Here is a 24713-nt window from a genome sequence, read left to right on the forward strand (position 1 = left end):
TTTATGTCTTCAAGAAATCATTGCCTACCCCAAAGTCATGAACATATTTTCCTTAGTTTTCCTCTAAATGCTTTACTGTTTCCTATTTCACATTTGGGTTTATAATGATCTAAAATTAATTTTCACATATGGTATGACATACAGACCAAGAATCTGTCTTTTCCCATGGTTATCACCATGAGGATCTCTCCTGCCACCCTCTTCTGATGCACTCCAACCCTCTCCTTAACCACAACTACTAATCTTCTGACTGTTCGTAAATTCTGTCATTTCAAGAATGTTCTATAAGTGGAATCATACAGTGTGTAAACTTCTTGGATTGGCTTTGACAAAATTCAGCTTAATTCTCTGGAGATTCATTCAGGATTTTGCATGTGTCAATACGTTGTTTGTATTTTTATTGCTGAATAGTATCCTATGGTGTGGAAGTACCACAGTTTATTTACCACTCACCCATTGAAGGACATCTAGATTGTTCCAGCTTGGGGCTATTGTAAATAAAGCTTACATAAACATCCACATACACATTTTTGTATGAATATGAATCTTCATGTCTCTAGGATAAGTGCCCAGGAGTACAATTGCAGGGTCATATAGTAGTTGTACATTTAGTTTTTTTAAGAAACTGCCCATCTGTTTCCCAGAGTGGCTGTATCCTTTTAGATTCTCACTAGCGGAGTTTGAGTGACCCATTTTCTCTGCCTCATGGCCAGCATTTTGTGTTGTTATGATTTTTTTAACCATTCTGAAAGGTCTGTGATAATATATCATTGTGATTTTGTGTTTCGCAAATGGCTAATGATGTTGAACACCTTTACATGTGCTCATTTGCCATCTCTTCGGTGAAATGTCTCGTGTCTTTTGTCCATGTCCTAATTGGATTGTTTCCCTTTTTAAAATATTTTCTGAATTGAAGTATAGTCAATTTACAATGTGATGTTAATTTCTGGTGTACCGCACAGTGATTCAGTTGTACATACATATAATATATATTCCTTTTCATATTCTGTTTTATCATAGGCTATTAGAAGGTATTGAATATAGTTCCCTGTGCTATAAAGTAGGACCTTGTTTATCTATTTTATATATAGTAGTTAGTATCTGCAAATTTTCAAACTCCCAATTTATCCCTCCCAACCCCCTTTACCTCCTGGTAAACCTAAGTTCCCTTTTTCAACTATTGAGTGTTGAGGGTTCTTTATATGTCTTTGTCAAAGAGTTCTTTGTCGAACATGTAGTAGGCAAATATCTTCCCCCACTCTGTCGCTTGTCTTTTTAGCCTCTTAAAGACTTTGGAGCAAACGTTTTAAATTTCAATGAAGTCTAATTTTGCTTTTGCTTTTATGGATTATGGTTTTGGTGTCAAGTCTAAGAACTCTTTGCCTAGCCCTAGATCCCAAAGATTTCCTCCAGTTTTTTCTAAATATGTTATAGCTTTACATGTAGGCCCATAATTAACTTGGAGTTTATTTTTATATAAGCTGTGAGACTTAGGTTGAAGTTCATTTTCCCCCTGTGGATACCCAATTGCTTCAGCACCATTTGTGGAAAGGTCTGTCTTTCCTCCATTGAACTGCTTTTTCATCTTTGTCAGAAATTAGTTCAGTGTATTTGTGTGGGTCTATTTCTGGGTTTTCTGTTCTGTTCCATTGTTCTATGTGTGTGTCCCTCAGCCAGTACCACGTAGTCTTGACTTCTGTGGCTATATAATAATTATTGAAATCTTGTAGGCTGATTTCTTTCCTCTTATCATCCTTTTCAAAGTTGTTTTAGCTGTTGTACTTTCTTTGCCTTTCCATATATGTTTTAGAATAGTTTTGTCTACGTTTGTAAAAACTTGCTGGAATTTTGATAGAAATTGTGTTAAATCTAAACATCAATTTGAGAGATGTACTACGTTGTGTCTTTCAATCCATGAACTTGGTGCACCTCTCCATTTAGGTTTTTAAAAATTTCTTTCATCAGCATTACATAGTTTTCAGCATGTATGTCCTGAATACTTTTTGTTAGATTCAAACCTATTTCATTTTTTTAAAAGTGATTATAAGTGGCATTGTATTTCTGTTTTTTATGCCCACATGTTTATTTGCTAGTGTACAGGAGCAGGTCAATTTTTGTATGTTCATCTTATACATGCATACCTTGGCAAGTTTGATTCCAGATCACCACAGTAAAGCAAATATCACAATAAAATGAGTCACAAATTTTTTGGTTTTCCAGTGCATATAAAAGTTATGTTTACACTATGCTGTAGTGTACAGTAGCATTAAGTCTAAAAAAACTATGTACAAATCTTAATTTTTAAATATTTCTAAAAAATGCTGTCATGTGAGCCTTCAGCAAGTCATAGTACTAACTTCAAAGATCACTGATCACAGATCACTGTAACAAATAATAATGAAAAAGTTTGAAATATTGTGAGAATTACCCCAATGTAACACAGAGACACAAAGTAAGCAAATGCTGTTGGAAAGATGATGCCTGGATTTGCCTGACATAGGGTTGCCACAAACCTTCAATTTGTAGAAAATACAATGTCTACGAAGTGTAATAAAGCAACACACAATAAAATGAGGTGAACCTGTATTTTATGACCTTATCAGGCTCACGTGTTTCTCCCTGGAGTTTCTTCCTGAATTCCTTGGGATTTTCTATGTAGACAATCCTGTCATCTGTCAATAGGGGCAATTGTTTTTTCCTTTTCAATCTATATGCCTTTTCCTAAATTGAATTATAAAGTTCAATATTATATAAGTTACAGGTGTACAACATAGTGATTCACAATTTTTAAAGGGTATGCTGCATTTATAGCTATTATAAAATATTGGCTATATTCCCTGTGTTGTACAATGTATCCTTGTAGCTTACTTATTTTATACATGATAGTTTGTACCTCTTAATTCCCCACCCCTGTCTTGCCCCACCCCTCTTCCTCCTTCCCGCTGATAGCCACTAGTTTGTTCCCTATATTTGTTGAGTCTGTTTTCCTTTTGTTATATTGACTAGTTTGTTGTATTTTTTAGATTCTACCTGTAAGTGATGTCATACAGTATTTGTCTTTCTCTGTCTGACTTACTTCACTTAGCATGATACCCTACAAGTATATCAACCTGTATGCCCTTTATACTTTTTTTTTTTTAATTTTGGCCATTTGGGAACTGTATTTTTTTCCTGTTTTACAGATTTTTTTTAATATATATACATACATTTTTTTTCAGATTGTTTTCCATTACAGCTCATTACAAGAAATTGAATATAATTCCCTGTGCTATACAGTAGCTCCTTGTTATTTATCTATTTCCTATATAGTAATGTGTATCTACTAATCCCAAACTCCTGATCCATCCCTCCCCTCCCCTTTCCCCTCTGATAACCACGGTTTGTTTTCTATGTCCGTGAGTCGATTTCTGGTTTGTAAATAAAATTTGTATTTTTTTTTAGATTCCACATATAAATGACGTCATATGATATTTGTCTTCCATTTCTTACTTTATCACCCTGACTGGAACTTTCAGCACTGTGTTGAGTAAGAGCGGTGAGAGCAGATATTCTTGCCTTGTTCCTGATCTTAGGGGGAAGCATTCAGTCTTCCAGAATGAAGTACGATGTTGGTCTTTTGTTGATGCTCTTTATCAAATTGAGGAAGTTCCCCCTCTCTTACTGTTTTTTGAGAGTTTTTATCATGAATGGGTGTTGAAATTTGTCAAATGTATTTTCACACTGATTTATAGGACCATGTGGTTTTTCTTCTTCAGCTTATTACTGTGGTTGATTATACTGATTGATTTTTTAATATTGAAGTCAGTTTTACATCCTTGGAATAAACCCCATTTGGTCATGGTGTATAATTCTTTTTATATCTTGCTGAATTCCATGAGTTATTTTTGTAGGAGATTTTGTGTAGACTTAAGAACAGTCCTGAAGAAGCTTTCCCTTTAAGAACATATTCAGGACTCAGGTTCCCATATTCTCCTTGCATTATGTGTCAGTAGTTGAATAATAATTTTTCATTTCTATATCATGGGACACTTTCAAGCTGAACCTCCCACACTCCTTTATAAATATTTATTACATGGTCCCTGCACTTACCAGAATGAAGAGAACAAGATGCTTAAAGAAGTCACATCATAGAGAACCCACAGCATACCTTTATCTTATTCTCTTTTCTGTAATCCTCCTGTTGTCCTCCGTCCCTATTTCCTACTGTGAAACTGGCTTATTTTTTAAAATTGCATTTATTAGTTTGAATAGATTATCGTATTGATTGCATGAAAAAAAAAGTCAATACATCGTTGCTGAGTTCCCACATAGACTAAGCACTCTCCTGAGTAACTGTTGGCCACACAGGACCCTAGCCTCAAGATGCTCAGAGCTTAAAGAGGAGGAAGACATATAAGCAATTGAAATGCCAGAGTTGATGGAAGAGATGCCAAAGAAAGCACAGGGAATATAAGACATGAGCACGAGCTTTACCTGGGACGTTAGTAAAGACCCTCCAGGAGAAGTGATACTTAAGCTGGCACTGAGAGGTGTAGGAATTTTCCAAATAGACATGTTGAAAAGGCATTCTAGGAAAAAGCATTAGCTTATGCAAAGCCATGCAGCCATGTGATTTTGCAGCATGTTGGGGGAATAGTCAGTACTTTGTTAGGCTCCTGTAAGTTCTGTAAGACCAGGAAATCATGCAGTATCCTCAGCATCTAGAATGTTGCCCGTAGCATAGTAAGCATGAAATAAATATTTGTTGGGTGGATGGAAGGAAGGAAGGAAGGGAGGGAGGGAGGAAGGGAGGAAGGGGAAGGAAACATAACATGAGGCCAAGGAGATAAGAACGGTTCGGTAAATAGCCTTGCTTACTAGTAATGTTTAGCAAATGCCCACCATGGAGATTGAAACAGGAATATGAGATGTTCATTGCCTACTTGGGAAGAAACAACAAACACAAAAATACCTGTAAATATGTTGTAAAAAAAACAATGACACACCATGAAAAGTGTTACGAAGGTTCAGAGGAAGCAGAGGTCCGTTTCAGCTGAGGGAGCTAGACTCTTTGAAGTTGCTAATGCTTTTTCTTACATGTACGGTTTCCAAGGAAAAATTTGCAAGGAATTGGAGCAGAGAGGGTTGTGGCAGAAGAGGGATGTGAATTTGGGACTACAGTGGCAGAAGAGGGATGTGAATTTGGGACTAGACTAGACGGCTTTGCCTGCTCTGTCCTAAGTTTATCAGCATTTTATAGGCAGCCATTTATCAGCCTGCACCACTTCTTGGAAGCAGAGCCTGACAGGCTCGATGTTATCTGTAGCAAACATCTTTTTCTTGTTTGTGAGATTGTCTGTGTGTGTGTTTATGCTTGCACCTGCAGACCAGTGATGTGGAGACAGCTTTCTCTCCAGAGGCAAGCACTGAAGGGGATACATCAACTGAAACACAAGCTTCAATGCCTTTGAAAAGTGCACCTTGCTACCCCCACACTTACATGTATATGCGTGCACCTGCTACATGCACACCCAGGAGCACACACAGAGCTCTGTAAGCTGTGGCCTGGGTAAGATTTTAGGTGACTCTAAGCAAACAGTACTTACATGTATTTTCCTTAGCTCTGTCCTATACCTTAATCTTCATTTCGGTCTAAGGCTTATTAGGTACCAGTTATATCCCCATGACCTCCTAGATTCTGTAAGGAGTTCATGTAAGAAAATGAATTATTAATTATTCCAATACATACTTTTTGATAACCACCTATATGTCAGGCACGATTCCAAACACTGGGAGTGCAGTATGGCATAAAAAGAACCAATCCCTGCCCTTGTGGAGTTTACATTCTGGGAGAGGGGTACAGACAATCAACAAAAATACGGTATTTTAGATGGCATAGGTTTTAGTGAGACCAGTATAGCAGACTCAAGGGGAAAGAGAGTGCGAGGGTTAGATGCTCAGGAACAGCCTTTCCAGTAATGTGACATTTGAATAGAGACCTGAAGGAAAGACTAAGCAATGGGAATATCTGGGGAAGGACTATTCCAGGCAGAGGGAAAAACGAGAGCAAAGACCCCAAGGCAGGAGTGTGTGGCCACTGTGGCTAGAGCAGAAGGGGCAAGGCCGAGAGCGGCAGGAGATGAGGTGAGAGCTGTGGGATGAGGGACTGTCACCTCAGGCCCACTGGCCATTGTGAGGACTTTAGCTTTAACTCTGAGCGAGATGGAAAGCCAGCAGAGACTTGGTGCAGAGAAGTGACGTGTTCTTGTTTACATCAGCTTCTGTGTTGAGAATACATTGCAGGATGTATAGAAGCATGAAGAAGACAAAATGATGGACTCGCCATGAAAAACAGTGTAGGTGCGAAGTGGTTACCAGGTTGTAGGTACATTTTGAACTGTTTGAACCAGCCGCATTTGTTGTTAGGTTGGATGTTGAACATGAAAAGAAGGAGTCAATGATGACATCAGGATTTTTGGACTGAGCAACTGGAAGGCTGGCGCTGCTCTTAACTGAGATGGGAGAGGTCGCAGGAAAAACAGGCTTAGAGGGTATCGAGAGCTCAGTTTTGAGCACATGAAGTTTGAGATGCGTACTAGTGAAGAGTTGGACAGAAGACTCTGGATGGGTTTGTGCTGGAGAGATAAGCAGCAGTTAGATGACTTTTAAAGCTGTGACATGGGAGTGGGTGTAGAAAGAGAAGAGAAAGAATCTGAGAACAGGGTGTTGGGGCATTCCAACATTTAGAGGTCAGGGAGGTCAGAGGGAACCAGCACTGGAGACTGAAAAGAGAGGTATAGGAGGAAAACAGAGAGTGAAGCCAAGGGGAAAAAGTGCTTCAAAGAGGACGGAATACTAAACTGTTATCAGATGTTGCTGAGAGATCAAGTAAAACCCAAAAGTTGCTTTGGCAGCACTGAAATCTTCAAGACCTTAGTTGAGTTATTTTAGTAGGGGCAGGGGGAGCAGGAGGGCGGCAGCCTGGTTAGTTTGCTTCCAAGAAAAAAATAGGAGGAGAGGAAATAAAGATTCATAGTATAGAAAACTCTTTGAGGTTTTACTGTAAAGAGGAGCAGAAAACTGGGCCATAGTTGGAGGGGAACATGGGACCAAGTCAAACTTTTAATTTTTTTTTTTTTTCTGAGATGGGAGAAGTTGGTGTCCTGATGGAAATGATCCTAGGAGGGAGGGAAAAGGCAGTGATTCCAGAGAATGGAAAATTGTTACAGCCTTTTGATGTGTGGGTGAGAGGGGCTGCTCCAGTGGAAGGAGGTTGGCTTAGACTAGATGGACTGTCCATGCCCCCTAGTAACAACTGACCACTTTGCTACTGATACAGGCAGATGGGTGAGTTTCGTGATGGGACATGTGTACATTCTCTTCTGCTTGCTTTTACTTTGTCATACCAAAGAGCAGAGGTGCTGGAGGTTTAAAGAAAGAGGAGTTCAAAGACTTACCAAAAAGCAAGAGAACATTATGTAGGAGGTAAGTGTAGTAGGACTGTTGGGCAGTGGGAGTGTCGACTTGAATTTAAAGTGGGAGCAGCCAACATAGTTGTGTGATTTTCTCCAGCTTAGTGGAAACAGGCAGAGTAGGCAGAGAATTAGACTTAGCCAGGGATTGTGGTTTCCCAGGTGAATGAGAGGAGTAGAGAAAGAAGCAGGGGATAATTATAATGATGTGTCACAGAAGCAAGTTGAGTAGGGAGGGAATTGAGGACAGTGGTAGAATTAATGGAGTGAAGGTCCCAGTGGGGTCTACAGAATTGTGGTGACAGTCAGATCCTTGGCATTTGTGGTGCTTTAGAGTTGCACACATGGTGCTTTCTGTGTGTTTGTGTAATACAAACCCTATAAGGTAGGTAGGGTGGGTGGTGGTGATTCTCATTGTGTAGATGAGGCAGGATCCAAAGAGGTGAATGACTTCATCTGAAAATCACACAGCAAGTCCATGGTAGAGCATAGACTCAACCCAAGGCTCTCTTTTGTATGTAATGTCTTTTTACCGCTTTGTGTGGTGTGTGCTCACAGATTAGTCAGTATTGTTGAAGAGATGAAATGTAGAGGACAACATAAGGGAATATGTAATGAAGTGTTAAATACTGTAGTATAAAATGATGTAAGGAGTTTATTCATTCAATAATATATATTGAAGTGCATAGTATGTGCAAGGCTGTATGGTAAGTTCTAGGGATATACAGTGAATGAGACGGGGAAACATCCTGAAGTCATGTGCTTCACAGAAGTTTTACAAGGGTTTCTGTGTGATTCTTCCAAGGCGACGTGATTTGGTAAAAAGCACAGTATACTGAAAGTTGGGAATCTTGTTTCTCTGCTGCTTGCTGTGGGTGTCATTGTTGCTTCAACTCACCATGTCTTAGTGGGGGATCCATCCACAAACTGAGATGTTATGGTTTTGCAAGTTCTACCCTGACCAAAAGTATTGTGAGTTTGAGTATATATTCCAGCCTAATAATTACTCTAAAGTGTCTTAGTCCTCATCTGACCTCCTGATCCAAAAGGGGGAATTGCTGTATTTCATAGTGATAAGGCCCTGTTTCCATAGTGAAATGCTTCTGAAGTCATCCTCCATTTATGAAACTCTAGGCAAATGTGAAAGGGAGATGAAGGCCACGTTCAGCCTGCAGGTGCAACAGTCCTCATCCTTAACTTAGTGATATCTGAGGACCTGTGGAAGCTTAGAAGTCACTAATGTTGTTTCCCCCTCTTCTTACTCCCTCCTGTCCAGGCCTGGAAGAAACGCTGGTTTATCCTGCGGAGTGGCCGGATGAGCGGTGACCCGGATGTGCTGGAGTACTACAAGAATGATCACTCCAAGAAGCCCCTGCGGATCATCAACCTGAACTTCTGCGAGCAGGTGGACGCAGGACTGACCTTCAACAAGAAGGAGCTGCAGGATAGTTTTGTGTTTGACATCAAGACCAGCGAGCGCACATTTTACCTGGTGGCCGAGACGGAGGAGGACATGAATAAGTGGGTCCAGAGCATCTGCCAGATCTGCGGCTTCAATCAGGCCGAGGAGAGCACAGGTACAGGAGTGAACATGCACCTTTCTTGGGAGGGGCCAGGTGCTTCCTGGAAGAGGCTTGGCAACTGGGGCTAAGATGAAGGCCTTCAGACTCCTTGAGCAAGGAGAGCAGGCTGTAGATAAAGGCTCTCCTCTCTGGCAGAGGAGTCAGGCAAAGGCTAAGAGCCTTTGGGTTTGCCAAATATTAGAGGGCCTCCTAGCCTGTTTACATTCAAGTGGGAAACACTGAGTGTAAATACACTGGGGTTGTGAAGCAGCTCAAGGTACTTGGTGGCGTTTCTTTGGGTGCCTGCACACCACCCCATGTCTCAGGCCTACACCTCTCTCCCCTTCCCTCCGCCCTCTAGCTCTCTGTACCCTGTCACCTGTTAGCCACCCCATAGGGCAGCTCACACCTGATCCCTTCTCTGCGCCATCTCTGTCCATCTTTGCCTTTTTTTTTTTTTTTTTTTTTTTGGACAGGGGGAGGTTTGGGATCTTTTGTGATTATTACTGATGTATAATCCAGTGTTCATTCTGCTTGCTTGGGAGGGGACAGGTGAGGGAGGAAATAATGATTTGTGTTTGGGTTTTGTTAACCTTCACAAAAAGAGTAGCTCAACTGTTTGAAATGCGTTTCAAATTGCAGAAATGCTCTTTGACATTTGTTTCCTCATCTCTGGGATAACTGAGGAGCAGGGTGTTTTGAGGCAGGTGGAGAGCCTAAAGTAGCCATTCTTTGCCGGGTTACACATCAGAGTTAAAGAGGAGTAACTTTTAAAATGTCGATGCCAGGGACCCGTGTCAAATCAGTTAACTAAGAGTCTCAGGGATGGGACCTAGGCATTAGTGTCTTTTAAAAGCTCCATTCTGAGTAGCAGGGGTCTAGGGCTCAGCATGTGTTTTCAGTACATATTTGAAGGCCACATACAGTCCGTGTCATATTCCTGTTTTCTAAATTATTTACAGCCCTTTAAAAACATAAATGCCATTCTTAGCTCATCAGCAACATCTGCCTCATCTGGGAACCTGTTGGAGATGCGAATTCGTGGGCCCCACCCCAGACTTCGCGAATCAAAACTCTGGGGGTGAGGCCCAGCGCGCTGTGTCGTAACTAACCTGCCAGGTGAGACTGAGGCATGGTTAAGTCTGAGGACCCCTTATCTAGGCTCTCACTACTCAGAATGCGGTTTGTGGACCAATAGCATCAGCCTCTCCTGGGAACTTGTTAGAAAGGCGGAAGGCTTCCACTCAGACGTACAGAATCAGAGCCTGTGCATTTTTAGAAGTTCTTATTCTGAAATAATGTTAGGCTTACAGACGAGTTGCAAAAATTGTCCTGCAAGTTCCCATACACCTTTCCCTAACGTTACCGCCTTACTTAATCAGGCTACAGTTGTCAGAACTGAGCAGTTAGCATCGACTGGTACAATGCTGTTGACTACAGAGTGCTGAAACTACAGATTTCACCTGTTTTTCACCGATTTCTTTGCTCTGTTCAGGATTTAACACAGGATAGCACGTTAGATGTGGTGGTTACATCGCCAGGACTCCACCTATCTGTGATAGTTCCTCAGTCTGTCTTGTTCTTGACCTTGGCACTTTTAAAGAGTATGAGTTGGTATTTTGTAGAACTTCCCTCGAGCTGGATTTGTCTGACATTTTCTCGTTGGATTGAGGTTATTGGTTTTGGGGAGACCATCACAGAGGTGGTGTGCCTTTCTCTCGTGTGTTGGGGGCACATGGTGTCAGTATGTCTTATTACTGGTCATGTTAACCTTGATTAGTGATATCTGCCAACGTCTTTCACTGTGAAGCTACTATTTTTGCTTTTGTAATTAATAAATATTTTGGAGGAAATACTTTAGTAATGTGCAAATATCCAATTTCTCCTTAAACTTTTGTCCACAAATTTTAGCATTTGTCAGTAGATCATGTTTGCAACAGTTATTCCTGTGGTATTCCAATGATACTTTTCTATTTCCCTCAGAATCCACGTTTTATTAAGATCTCTAGGTGATTTTATTTTTTACATATTGAAGTTTATGAAGGACAGGTCTGGACTATTCATTCACAGACCTGGTGGGTCATCAGAAACACCCAAAAACTTTTATATTTTACCTGATAGGTACTGATTTGGTAAATCTGGCTTGGAGCTGAGGAATCAACAGTTTTACAAAGTTCTTCCTTACAGAATGGGAAAAAAATTATTGCCAAATTACATCTGAGAAGGGTCTAGAATCTAGAATATAAAAGGAATTCTTAGAACTCAGTAACAACAAAAAGACAAATAACCTCATTTTGAAAATGGGCGAAGGATCTGAACAGGTAGTTACCCAGAGAAGATACACAAATGATCAATCATTTACGAATGATTAATCATTAGGGAAATGAAAAATAAAACCATGATGAGATACCACTTCATACTCACTGTGATGGCTGTAGTCAGAACTGTGGACAATTACAAGTGTTGGCAAGGATGTGGAGAAACATACATTGCTCATGCATCCTACCGCATACATTGCTGGTGGGAATGTAAAATGGTATGGCTACTGCAGAAAGCAGTGTGGTAGTTTTTGAAACAGTTAAACCTGTGACCCAGCAATTCCACTCCTAGGCATATAGTCAAGAGAAATAAAAGCATATGTTCACACAAAAATTATACACGAATGTTCGTTAACAGCGCTATTCATAATAATCAAAATGTGGACACAACCCAAATATTCTTTAATGAATAAACAAAATGTGGTATGTTGTGTGTGTGTGTATGTTTGTATTATTCAGCCATTAAAAAGAATGAGATATTGATACATTCTACAACATGTCTGAGCCTTTAAAACATTATGTTAAATGGAAGAAGACGCAAAGAATCATATAGTTTATAATTCTATTTATATGAATTGTCCAGAGTAGGCAAATTCATAGAGAAAGGCGGTAGATTGTTGGTTAAGAGTAGGGGAATGGGAAGTGACTGTTAATGAGAGCAGAGCTTTCTTGGGGGTGATAAAGTGTTCTGAGGTTAGAGAATGGTGGTGGTTATAGAGTTTTGTGAATATGCAAAAATCTACTGAAGTTTGCACTTCAAAATGGTGACATTTATGGTATGTAAATTATACCTCAGGGATTTTTTTAAGTTCCTCAGGTGATTCTGATGACCAGCCAGGTTTGGGACCCCCAGGACTTAGGGCCAGCTCCATGGGTATGTGACCTGTTCAGTTGTGATACTCCAGGCTCAACCCTGCACCTGGTTTAACGCTCTGCTATTGCCGTCTTGAAGTTCTTAATTTTTTTTTAATTGCGTAAGTTTAAGGAATACAACATGATGATTTTATATATGTGTATATTGCCAAATGATTACCGTGATAAGATTAGTTACCACATCTGTCACCGCACATAGGTATGATTTGTGTGTGTGGTGAGAACTTTTAAGATCCACTCTCTTATTGGCTTTCCGCTTTACATTTGTTACAGTATAGCTAACTATAGTCACCATGCTGTGTATTACATCCCCAGGACTTACTCATTTTACAAATGGAAATTTGTACTCTTTGACCCTCACTCATTTTCCCCACCCCTAGAAACCACCAATATGTTCTCTGTTTTTATTGGTTTGATTATTTTAGATTCTGCATATAAGTGAGATTATACAGTTTTTGTTTTTCTCTGTCTGACTTATTTCACTTAACATAATAGCCTCACGTTTCATCCATGTCATCACACATAGCAACATTACCTTCTTTTTTATGGTTGGATTTTATGTATTTATTAACCATGTTTTCTTTATCCATTCATTCCTCAGTGGACATTTAGGTTGTTTTCATGTTGTGGCTGTTGTAAATAGTGCTGCAGTGAACACGAAGGGGCAGATCTCTCTTCCAGATAGCCAGACAGTGATTTCAACTCCTTGGGGTATATACCCAGCAGGGAAACTGGTGGATCATATGGTAGTTCTGTATTTAATTTTTTGAGTAACCTTCCATGATGGCTGCAACGATTTATATTCCCACCAACAGTTCCCTCTTTTCCACATCCATGTTTGCACTTACCTGTTATCTTTTTGATAATAGCCATTTAACAGGGGTGAAGTGATATCTCATTATGGTTTTCATTTGATTTGCATTTCCCTGATGATTAGTGATGTTGACCACCTTTTCAGGTACCTGTTGATCATTTGAATATCTACTTTGGAAAAATGTCTATTCAGGTCCTTTGCCCATTTTTTAATCGGGTTATTTGATTTTTTGCTGTTGAGTTATATGAGTTCCTTATATATTTTAAATATTAACACCTTGTCAGATGTAAGGTTTGCAAATATTTTTTCCCATTCCTTAAATTGCCTTTTAATTTTGTTGTGTCTTTTGCTGTGCAGAAGCTTTTTTGTTTAATGTAGTTCTACTTGTTTATTTTTGCTTTTCTTGCTTGTGCTTTTGATGTCATATCCAAAAAATCACTGCCAAGGCCAATGTCAAAGAACTTTTCCTCTATGTTTTCTTTTAGGATTTTTATGTTTTCAGGTCATATGTTTAAGTCTTTAATCCATTTTGAGTTAATTTTTGTGCATTGTGTAAGATAGGGTTCCAGTTTCTTTCTCTTGCGTATGAATATCCAGTTTTCCCAACACCATTTATTGACAGAACTTTTCTCCATTGAGTATTCTTGGCTCCCTTATCAAATATTAATTTATCATATATTGGGGTTCTCTATTCTATTCCATTCGTCTATGGGTGTGTTTTTATGCCAGCACCATACTTTATTGCTATAGCTTTGTAATGTAGTTTGACATCAGGAAGTATGATGCCTCCAACTTTGTTCTTCCTTCTCTGAATTGCTTTGGCTGTTTGGAATCTTTTGTGGTTCCATGTGAATTTTAGGATCGTTTTTCCTATTTCTGTTTTTTTTTTTTAAATGCCATTGGCATCTTGATAAGTACTGCACTGAATCTTTAGGTGATTTTGCATACTGTGGACATTCTAACCATGTAAATTCTTCAAATCCATAAACACAAGGTGTCTTTCCATTTATTTGTGTTGAAAGTGAATTTTTGAGCAAGAGGCCCCACATTTTCACTTTGCATTGGGCTCTGCAAATTATGTAGCTGCTTGTGCCTGGACTAGACGTCCTGCCCTAGGAATTCTGTGATCTTTGTTGAGGAAGGATTATGAGCCCCATCTTACTCTTAAGTTCTTTGATATAATCTTTGCTTTCTGTGTGGAATTTTCTGTTTTCCTCAAGTCTTTGTTATTATAGGCTTTATGGATTTTGGTTTTGTTTTCATTTTATCTTACTCCAAACAGAGGAATAAAATGATCTTGCAAAAAAAAAAGGAAGAAAATAAGAAAGGAATAATAAAAAATAAAAAAAAACAAAAAGTAGGAGAAAAACCCATAGATTCCGTAGTCTCAAAGCTTCCGTAAGTGTGAGAAATAAGTCCAAGGAACACCTCAGCTTTTTAGGAAATAGGTATCATTAGGGGTGAAAGTAACCAGAAAGCAAATTGCTTTAATTGAATTATTTCCTTGTGGGATTAGAGGTGCCTACCAAGAAAAACATATCCTTGAGATGTAGCAGAAATTACTCTTGGTGCAAATATCTTTTATTTTAATCACATATTTTAAAAAATTATTGTCTAAATTCTTACTTTTACTGTATAGAATTTAAGTACAATTTGAATGTAAATATTTAGAACTATGTTATCTGGGCTTGCTCTCTGTGGTAGGAAGATTCATTTGTTCATCCATTCATTCAGCCAACCTTTATGGAGCACTTATTCTGTGACAGTCCTTGTCATAATCACTGAGGCTACAGACTACAAAGATAAACAGTAGAGTTCCAGTGCCCAGACATCATGGTCTAGAGGAGGGGACAGACATACAACCAGACAGTGACAGGGAAGTACTGTAACAGGGGTTATCACCGAGGATGGAGGCACCAGCTCGTGAAGCACCAGCTCAGTAAGGGAAGGAAAGGAAGGGAAGGTATTAAGGGGGTGACAAATGATCAAGTCAGTATTTTGTCAACAGCCTAGTTTATTAAATAATATATTCCCTTTAACCTTTAACTTCTTTTTTTAAAGGGACTATTTTATTAGATGTCTGGTGGTTTAATTACCAGAGCAAGGATACTGTCTGTCTATGATAGAGGCTCAGGATTCTTTGTGCGATCTTTCTGATGCAGACAATAGGCTTTTCTTCCCTCTCGAAGTAGAATCTGATATGTAAAAAGATTCAGCCACATAATGGGGTATGTTTTAATGTAGAAGCTTTCTTAAAAGTGTATCTGTAAAATATCTCTAGTAAAGGATTAGAGATTAATCACCCAAGTCAGTGTTTCTTTTAGCTGAGAGTCAAGATCTGGAGGAAAAGCAGGAAGGAAATTAACACTTGACGACCTACGTTCACTTAAGTACCTTATTTCATTTAATCACTTTATTTCCATTTTTTTCAAAGAAGGAAATGTGCTGTTTCTTCCCCGCCTAACACTCTAGGACTAAAGCTCTTCTCTGTCCACACCCTTGCCTTGGCCGGGTTCAGATGGGCCATCCAACTCGCATCTGCCCAAGACTCTTCCTTAATACAGCACTGCTCTCCTTCTGCTGGGGCTTGTTGAGAACAGTCCAGTCGCCTGAGTGTTGGCATCAGCACCTGCCTTATGCAAGGAGCACCTTGTGCTGCTGCCTAACCCTCAGTGGCCACAGAAAGAAATAATAGAAATTGTGTATTGAGTACCTATTCTATGTAAAGTAGGGACTCTACATAAATTCCAATTAAAAATTCATAGTAATCCTCTGAGGAAGCTACAATTTTTGACTCAAGGTCAGGGCTAGAAAATGACAGAGCCAGGATTCTAGTCTAACCCAGGTCTGACTTTGCATTATAATATGTTGTCTCTGTCCCGGACCTCCTGGAATATGAACATATGCCAGAACCAAGCCCGAATGTTTTTGCCCCTGTGGATGCCACGTGTTAGATTGGAAGAACCTTTTGACCACTTCCACCAGGTCCTACAGCTAGCTCAGGTTTCCCTCCTCACCAACCTATTGCTCAAATCCTTGGGCTAGAATGTTCCAAGAATTTGGTAACTTCTAGAGCTTTAATCTTGATGGCTCTATTTCTGAGCCTATAGGCGGGGGGTGAGGATGCCTGAGCTCAAATCACAACTCTGGAATGATGTGAAGAAGTCACTTGACTTCTGAGATCAAGATCTCAGTTTCCTTTCTTCAAATACAGAGAAAATCCTCTTCTCACCCAATGATTCTGCTTCTCTGTGGATTCATGAACACAGACCTTAGACCACTGGCAGCCCCTCAAGTTTCATATTTCCCAAGGGAGAATTCAGGTTGTATTCCACATAGAGGTGTCCCCTAGACCTGTGCAGTGCACATCCCTGCTTGCTCTTGGTCCTGTAGCAATGTCTTACCATGGGAAGCCTCCTTCAAGCAGATACTTTTTCCTTTCTTTTTTTTTTTTTTCTTTGAGTTGTGATAAGACCCTTTAAAAAAAGCTGTTTTTCACTTTCAGCTGGAAGATGTTGTATGACAGATGGAGCCTTTTTTAATCCTTCTTGCCACCCCCAGCTTCTTTCTGCTGCCACCTTCCAATCCCTTACATATGCTAGCCAAAAATGCCTAGGATAAAACCTGTCTAGGATCAAGACCAGAGCAGGAGCGACACTGGGTTCGAACATCAACACAAGGGTGGAGGAAACAGCCTCCCGACAGGGAAGTCTTTCCAAAAGGAAACCAGAGGTGATGATCAAGAAAGAGAAGCAATTCCAAGAATGAATATCAGATGTCATATCATATATGTGGAGTTTGCTTATTGTTTGTTGTGCGCGTGTGTGTGTCTGTACGCACGCACATGCACGAGTAAGAACCCCGCCTTCCTCTGGGAATCAAAATAGCCTTCGGTCCCCTGAGCCAGGGAGCAGAAGGCTGCACTGAGCTGTGTTTACGAGCAGGCGGGTCCAAGTCCTCACATTTGTGGCCCAGTCGTGGGCAGCTGTCCCTGACCAGATGCACCACACACAGAAGGAGCCAGCTCCCAGCACAGAGCTTGGGTGAATTATTCATGGGCTCAGGAGTCATCCACTGTTAGGAAAGCCTCGCTCGCCCCTTTGAGTCCTCTAAGCTGAGGGCTTCTCCTTCCCAGTCATCCCCCCACTTCCTCTATTCAGTAGCTGGTCCAGGGCCTGCACAGTGCTCACTCTCACGTACGCCCTGAAAGGCAGGCTGGCTGCGCTCGAGCCCAACCCTCCTATTATTTGCTCTACGATGCTGAGCAAGTAACTCTGTCTCTAAGGTGTTATCATTGGTAAAGTGGAGATGATGCTGCTTCACAGGGGTTGGGAGGACGCTGGGAAGCGTGTAGCCACACAGTGTGAACAGTAGCTACTCGTGTCCCTGCGTTTTGTGTAGTGCTTGTGGTGAAAATGGTGATTTTTATATCCATGGGTCAAGATGAACAGGATATGATATAAGTATATGGTGTTTTTAAAGACTTTGCAGACTACAGAAACACTTGTGCAGTCTCCTTTGAGTATAAAGAAACAAACAAAACAAGATAGGCAGGGCTGCTCACACTATTCCTATTGCACCAGGAAAGAAGCTAAGGTTTACAGGCGGACAAAGCCAGAAAGCAGTGTAGCCAGATGGAGAACGCAAGGCTTTCCACTCCATGCAAAGGCTGTGTGCTTTAACCCCTTCTCATTTATCCGAACCCTTTTTCACAGACCTGTTTACCATGGCTGCTTATAAATCACGAAATAGCCAGCAAGGAGAAGCAAGTAGCTGATAAATCACTGAGAACAAAACGTTTGGAAAGTGAAGTGCTGTCTATACATTCATATTAATCTTCAAGGGCTAAATTAGCAAGATAACGTGATCCATCTCAGAGTAGCCAACAAACTCCTGTGACCTAGAGCTCAGGGAGTTGAGGTCACCAGAGCCCCATTTGTAACTCTTAAAGATTTTGAAGTAAGGCCAGAGCCTCTTCCATATCCTGTCTATCACTGTAGCTTTTTCCCTTCTTGAACTCCCTGGCAGGAACTTCACAGTAGTCGCATGACTAACTCTATAGCAAGTAGACTCCCCAGAGTTCCAACCAACTGTTCTTTATCTGTTCCCCACCTTTTCTCTACTAAAATTCTGGGTGAGACTGCCCCCTCCCCACTTAAAACATTTGGTAAATATTTAAACTTCTAATTGTCTGTGAATTTCCCCAGTAACTCAACAGCAGAATTCTTTTAGGTCCTGGGTCCTCTCTGGGATCTGATGATACCCATGGGAATGCATTTGGGGAAATCTTCAGCCTCCAGGGGAGGAATGTTATCAGGGCCTTCAAACAGCTCCTTCCTCTCCAGAGAGAGTGACTAGTGCCTTAAAGGTCAGGACCCCGTATTCTAGCTGGACTTTCAACAACAGGGAGGGCTGCAGTGGAGCCAGGCAGTCCACCCAGATGCCTTCTGGTGACCTTGGTCCTTCTCCCCTTGACGCAGTGAGTGGGAGAGCCGGGGAGCAGCCGGGAGTGCAGGAGGGTGGGGAGGAAAGAGGCCTTTCTCATAGACCTCACCCTTTTTCTCTCTCACTCCTAGGAGGACCTTTTCCTCCCTTGTTCTCTCCCCTACCTTTTGCTTTTTGGCGTTTTGTTGTTGCTGTTTTTCCAAACTAAACTCAAATCTCTCAGCTCTTCTGGGGGACCCCTGTTGGAAGCTTAGAGCCAGTGTGGGAGGTGATAGGCAGCTTCTCTCCAGGCTGACACAGGTCCCTTGAGGAGCAGAGAACAGAGTGGAGACTGACCCAGGCCCCAGCCCAGAGGCGGAGGCTGCTGTCTGAATCACCCACCCTTTTTTTCCACTGAGACAATGAGGAAAATAAACATCCAGACCAGTTTCCAGCCAGATCTGAAATCCTCATGCCTTTAAAAAAAAAGTTATTCTAAATAACCCTGAAATATCAGACCTTCCTCCCCAATCTTTTGTTTGTTTGTTTTTTGTTTTTTGTCTGCAGCTGGGTCTGGTCGCCCTGAGAGTAGGCTTTGAGTTGGGACATGAACTCCATAAAATCCCCACAGACACTTTTACATTGTCCTGAAACAGGCTCCAGCCCTGACCTGCAGCAAAGTCCAGACCCTCTGGAGGAGGAAAGGGAGACAGGGAGAAACCTGACCCTTTTCTCTTTGTTCTAAGCCCTGATCCTTCTTCCTGCTTTCCCTTGTATACCAGACACTCCCCCTCACCACCCCAGCCAGCCAACATAGATTGAGTCTAGGGTTACCTGCCAAACCCACAGACTGTTAGAAATGAGAGCATCTTATCCCAACTCCTCAACACCAGAAGCTCTGGAAAGCTCCCAAACGTCTCTTGAGATGTTCCCCCTTTTTTGGTCTTTGAGTACTTCTGCTTATCTCTAGTGAAGGAAGGTTGTAAATCATTGTTGGATTGATCCCAGACCAGATTCCAAAGCCCAATAGAACTCTAATTTTTGGCTACAAGTAGAATTAGGGCTTTAAATTTAGTGGTAAGGCCACCTGGGACCCCAGAAGATCTTGGTTATGATTACACATCTAGTTTTGTCCAGCTCTGCATAGGATTTTGAACTCTGCAAAAATCAGTGGGTATGGTCATCTTTCTCTAGGATCTGAACTGAGGGTCAAAGTCCTGGGTTTTCATTTCAGCTTTGTTACTGATTCAGTGTGTAGATCTTGGTTTCTTCAACAGTAAACTAGAAGTTTGGGGACCAGTGATTTTCAAACTTTTCTGGTTTTGCATTGCTTGTTAACTAAATCTTTCATGGAACACAATGTATCAAACAGGTGAGAAGGAGCTGCTTTGAATATTGCAGGAGAGGGAGTTAGGCGCTGCAAGCTGGAGCTGGACCCAGGTGGCCTGCCCCTCCTTCTCCCCCGTGGTGGCCTGGGAAAGCTGGATCACAGTGTGAAAATATTGGTCTGCCGCAGATGTTTCAAAACAGAGGTCCACAGACCAGTGCTGAGCTATGAAAAATTTCCTTGGTCCACAACAAAATTGAAAAACATGAGGAAGATGTCAGTTTTCATAAAGTTAAGTGTAGTCAGATACTAAACCTCTTTATTCAGAGATTCTCTGTGTATGGGTATGCACGTTTGTTAAAGTGTCTGTGTGTGTGTATGAAATCACAGTCATAGTAAATAATAGTTTTTTCCATATTTGACACAATTAATTATGAGCCCTGTGTGTCAGTTTTTAAAAGTGTAGAAATAAAGAGGCAGTGTTTTCACTCATCCATAAAATGGAAAAGTCTGGGAAACTGATCTAGAGGTTGTGTTGGTTTCATGGTCACCAGATCGCCAGCCTCTTCTGTGGCCAGAGGCCTTCAGACTCTACCTCTGAGTTCAGGCCCACCACGCACCCCAGCTCTGGGATCCTTCATCCTTTTTACTCAGTTCTCACCCTCATCTTGTGTGCAAACTACGGTCAGCCCTGGGACTTTGCCTACTTTTCCTATCCTTGAGTCATTTCCCTGTTAACTTGACTGTTGTCTCGAATTCCACCTAGGCCTGGACCCTATCCTGCTTTTATTTAGTCCCTCTCAGAGACCACAGGCTTACCTACCTACTCCTTAAGAGCCAGTGGCTGCAGCCCCACTGCCCAGTGGCTGACTTCTGGGTTACAAGTGGTCTGTCTGCCTGAATTTCTGAAGAAAATCTGCTTCTGCTTTCCCTAAACATGCTTCCTCTTCCTTGTGGACTACACTGCCCACATTTCTGGGTGATGCCCAGTTTCTGCTTCTGTGTTCACTCATTCAGCACACTGAATACCTGTTTTTGCCAGGTCCTGTCCTAGGGACACATGCCAGAGAAGAGCCTGAGCCATGACTCTGCTCATGGTGACTTTATGAGCTCTGTCAAGTCCTCCAGTTTGTGTTCTGTCTGCCAAAGTACCCCTGGAACCCTTCTAAGTGACTGCCTGTCTCCTCTCAGTTTTCACCTAGACTTACCTGCTTTTAACTGAACTATGATACGGTGCCAAGATATAGTTAGCTGATAAAAATAATTAAGGTTAACCTCGTGTGAAAAAAAAAATTTTTTTTTTCTGATTTTAATTTCAATATCAAGCCCCCCCCATCTGGCTAGTGATAGAAATTGAAGTTTTAATCAATGTAGTATAAAGCTTATATCATTACAGGGTTTTCTCAGTTAGTTCAGATTTCTGATTTTAATTTCAGTATCAAGCCCCCATCTGGCTAGTGATAGAAATTGAAGTTTTAATCAATGTAGTATAAAACTTATATCATTACAGGGTTTTCTCAGTTAGTTCAGATTTCTCTCTTTTTTTAATTTTACATAAATGGAACTAAATATACTAGATACTTATTTTTGCCCTGCTCTATAGAAGTGTAATTGACAAAACTATATATATATTTGAAGTGTACATCACAATGATTTGATATGTGCATACATTGTGAAATGATTATCACAATCAGGTTAATTAACACACGCATCACCTCAAAATTCAGATTTCTCTTGCTTTCTCCATGGGCTTCTATTTAAGTTCCCAGAAGCTTAAGGAACTGGAAATAGTTCATTGAGGCTAGAGCATGAAGTTTGGAAACAAGGGGACATGTGTGAGAGACCTGAGGATGAGAGCATGACCCTTTCATCTTCTGTCACCACATTGGTGGAGACACATAGTAGCTGCCCAGTGATGATTCAAATGAATGATTTAGTTACAGTGTTTGGTTATATCTTTGTAAATAGTTATACAAAATTACAGTTTAAAAAAATTCAAGCTTATTTCCAAATATTGTTGTTTTGAGAAATTCACTGTTGAGGTGGGGGATAAAGGCTTCAAAAACATTCTAACCTTATTAGCAGGACATAGGGTCTAAAATTCCATCTATTGAAACAATGGTATAAAATACAACAACAACAACAAAGCAAAGAAAACCTCAAAATGGATGGTGTTCTCACTGTTCTGAAGTGGCTGGGTATGCCGATGTCCTAAACTTCATTTTCTGTATCTGTAATTGCTTTATTGTTTGCTTTTATTCTCCACCTCCTCACTCCTTCTGTGGATGAGGTCAGTGAATGAATTCTTCATGGCTGGTGAATCATAATAGCCAAACATGCAGCCAAGACAGAGAAGGGAGTAGATTTCATAGGCTGAGAAGATTCTAGAATATGAGATCTTGAAGGGTCCTGAGAGAGTGTTTAGTTCCAAACTCCTCAAGTGACAAAGTGTCCATACGTCAAGAGAGGGGAGCTCGAGGTCATACAGCTAACTGGCGAGGCCAGACTTGAAACCCAGGTTTCTTGACTTTTGGCTAGTATTCCAGGTGATGTCAGTAAGGACATCGTTTTATGCTTGATTTATCAAGTATGTGCGTGCGCGCGCGCACACACACACGTATACAATATATATCCATTCATACATACTGGTTCAGAAGGTTAATTTAGTGTCAAAATCAGAGAGCACAGGTCAGGTCTTGGAATCATGTTAATAACATGAATGCACAACACTGACGAGTTCAATCTTAACTTGGTCTTGAGTAAGTTAATATACTCTTCTGAGCCTCAATTTCTGCATCAGTAAAATAGAAACGACATTCTTCACAAGGTTATTATATAGATTATATAAGAACCCTTACAAGGTATATAGTATAGCATTTGGAACATGATAAGCATACACTAAATGCCCGTTGAATGTATGGCCAATAAGCTGTTGCAGCCTCCTCTGTCATCTTCATGACGGCCCTTTGAGTGTGTGTACCATGCTATTCTTATCTCCTCAAAACTGAAACATCCTAAATAACACGATCTCTGTTTTGCCTGAACTCAAAAACATGCTTCATGTGTGTGATTAATATGTTTATGAGATAAACCTTGCTGACTTTTCTGATTTGAGATGTATTATACTTAAGTTATTGAGATGCTCAAAAACAAAGGTGTCTCTTTAAATGTACTACTACTACTAATGGAAGCTAATATTTACATAGAGTTTGCCATATATAAAGCAGTGTTCTAAGCATTGCATAGATTTTAGCTCATTTAATCTTATGAGGCAGATACCTATTATTATTCCCAGTTCACAGATGAGGAAACTGAGGCACAGAGAGGTTCAGTAACTTTCCCTAGTTCATATACTAGAAAGTAAAGGAGCTGGGATTTAAACCCAGACAGTCTGGCTCCAGAATCCATGTTCTTAACTATTAAGCCATACCCTGAAATTCTAGCTATAATTCCTTGCTTCATGCTGTCATGATACCTGTACAGGGTCTTGAGCACGTGCACAAAGACCTGGAGAAGAGTCACTGCTGTCTCTGCTCTTCTGTGATGACCTTGTCTGACTTTGCCATTGTAGCTGCTCTCCCTCTATTTCTTTAAGAGGACATCACATAGAGTTCTTGCTGCTTTTAATTTCAACCCAAGCTAGCTTTTCTTGATTGACCTAAACCATAGCTTCAGTTTTCTCTGAATCTAAGACAGATGTTTTCATGCCCACTAGAGTCCAATACATATAAACAGAGCTGAGAGGGCAGCTATGGAATTGGACTATCGGTGGATACATTTTCCCCTCAAATTCATCAGAGCAGTGGCCCTTTGGACAAAGGCACCAAAAACAATTCTTGGATGATTGGTGATCTAAGTGGAAAAGGTTTTGGCCTGGGGAACCAGGGACCTGAGTTCTGATTCTGGGTCTGTGGTTTACTTGCAGGATGAACCTGGGCCAGCCTTTTGTTCATCAAGCCCTGTTTTAGATGCTGGGTACATTAGTTAAGGTTCTCTGAGAAGCAGCTGTCAAGATGCATTTAGATGAGCAAGAGATTTATTGGGTGAGACACCTATGAAGGATAGTGGAACTGAGCTGGAGAAGAGGGGAGAGCCCTCAGTGGGATGCAGGTTTGACGCCAGTGATGGAGAGAAGGAAGGAAGGCTATACTTGCCATGCAGTTCTAAGACAGTTTCATCCAGGTCCGTGGAAGTTCTCGAGCCAAGGTCTCCAACTGAAGGAGTCCTGTGTCGCATAGGAACAGGCCTGTGTTAGTCCTCCGCTCATTGTCACCGGATGAGAACAGCCCATGTGGAGCTGAGGGATGAGGAAGTTCAGCAGCTGGGGCAGTCAGTCACACTGAGCAACCCACATCAGGAGATCTGAGAGGTGTGTTTTTACAGCCACCACACTGAAGCATCAATGATGAACAGAACACATGGGGTTCAGATACTTAAAGGAGCTCATAGTCAGGTGGGAAGAGGCAGATCAAAGGCAAAAGGTTTAAATAGTAGCAGTAAGTGCTTTGATGAAAAGAAGACAGAATACAAAGTAGTCTGGTAAGGAATGACCAGAAAGCAGTTAGGTCAGGGGATCAGGAAAGGCCTCTCTGGGCCTTGGTTTCTTTACTGGTCATATTTAAATAGTTGTCTGTTTTCAATTCCACTAGATGTTTGTGTAGGACTTGTACTGTATATGTTGCTCCTCTACCCTCACAAAGAGCTAAGTCATAGAATGCGCTCTCAGCTTGGTGTGGAGAAGACCTGGGTTTGAGCCCTGGTTTGGGCATTTCCTAAGAGCTCTGTAACACTGAGTAAGTCATTTTATTTCTCTGAGTCTTAGTCTCTTCACATGTTAAATGAGTAGGCCAACTTTTCAGAGCGGTTAGAGACGTCAAAGTTGTAATAATTTTTTAAAGTTCCTTTTACAATAGCATCAAAAATACTTAGGAATCGGTTTAACGA

At 40.9% G+C, this 24713-nt stretch overlaps 1 protein-coding gene across 1 annotated transcript in view; it reads left to right on the forward strand.

Moving 5' to 3' along the window:
- The window catches only part of GAB2 (GRB2 associated binding protein 2), a 150414-nt gene that overhangs the window by 95163 nt on the left and 30538 nt on the right, over positions 1-24713 (forward strand). Inside the window, exon 2 of the mRNA XM_072969113.1 lies at positions 8728-9028. Coding sequence (XP_072825214.1) covers positions 8728-9028 — 301 coding nt within the window. The remainder of the gene's footprint in view (positions 1-8727; positions 9029-24713) is intronic.

Source organism: Vicugna pacos, chromosome 10 (genome assembly GCF_048564905.1).
Source record: "Vicugna pacos chromosome 10, VicPac4, whole genome shotgun sequence".
Classification (NCBI taxonomy): Eukaryota; Metazoa; Chordata; class Mammalia; order Artiodactyla; family Camelidae; genus Vicugna; species Vicugna pacos.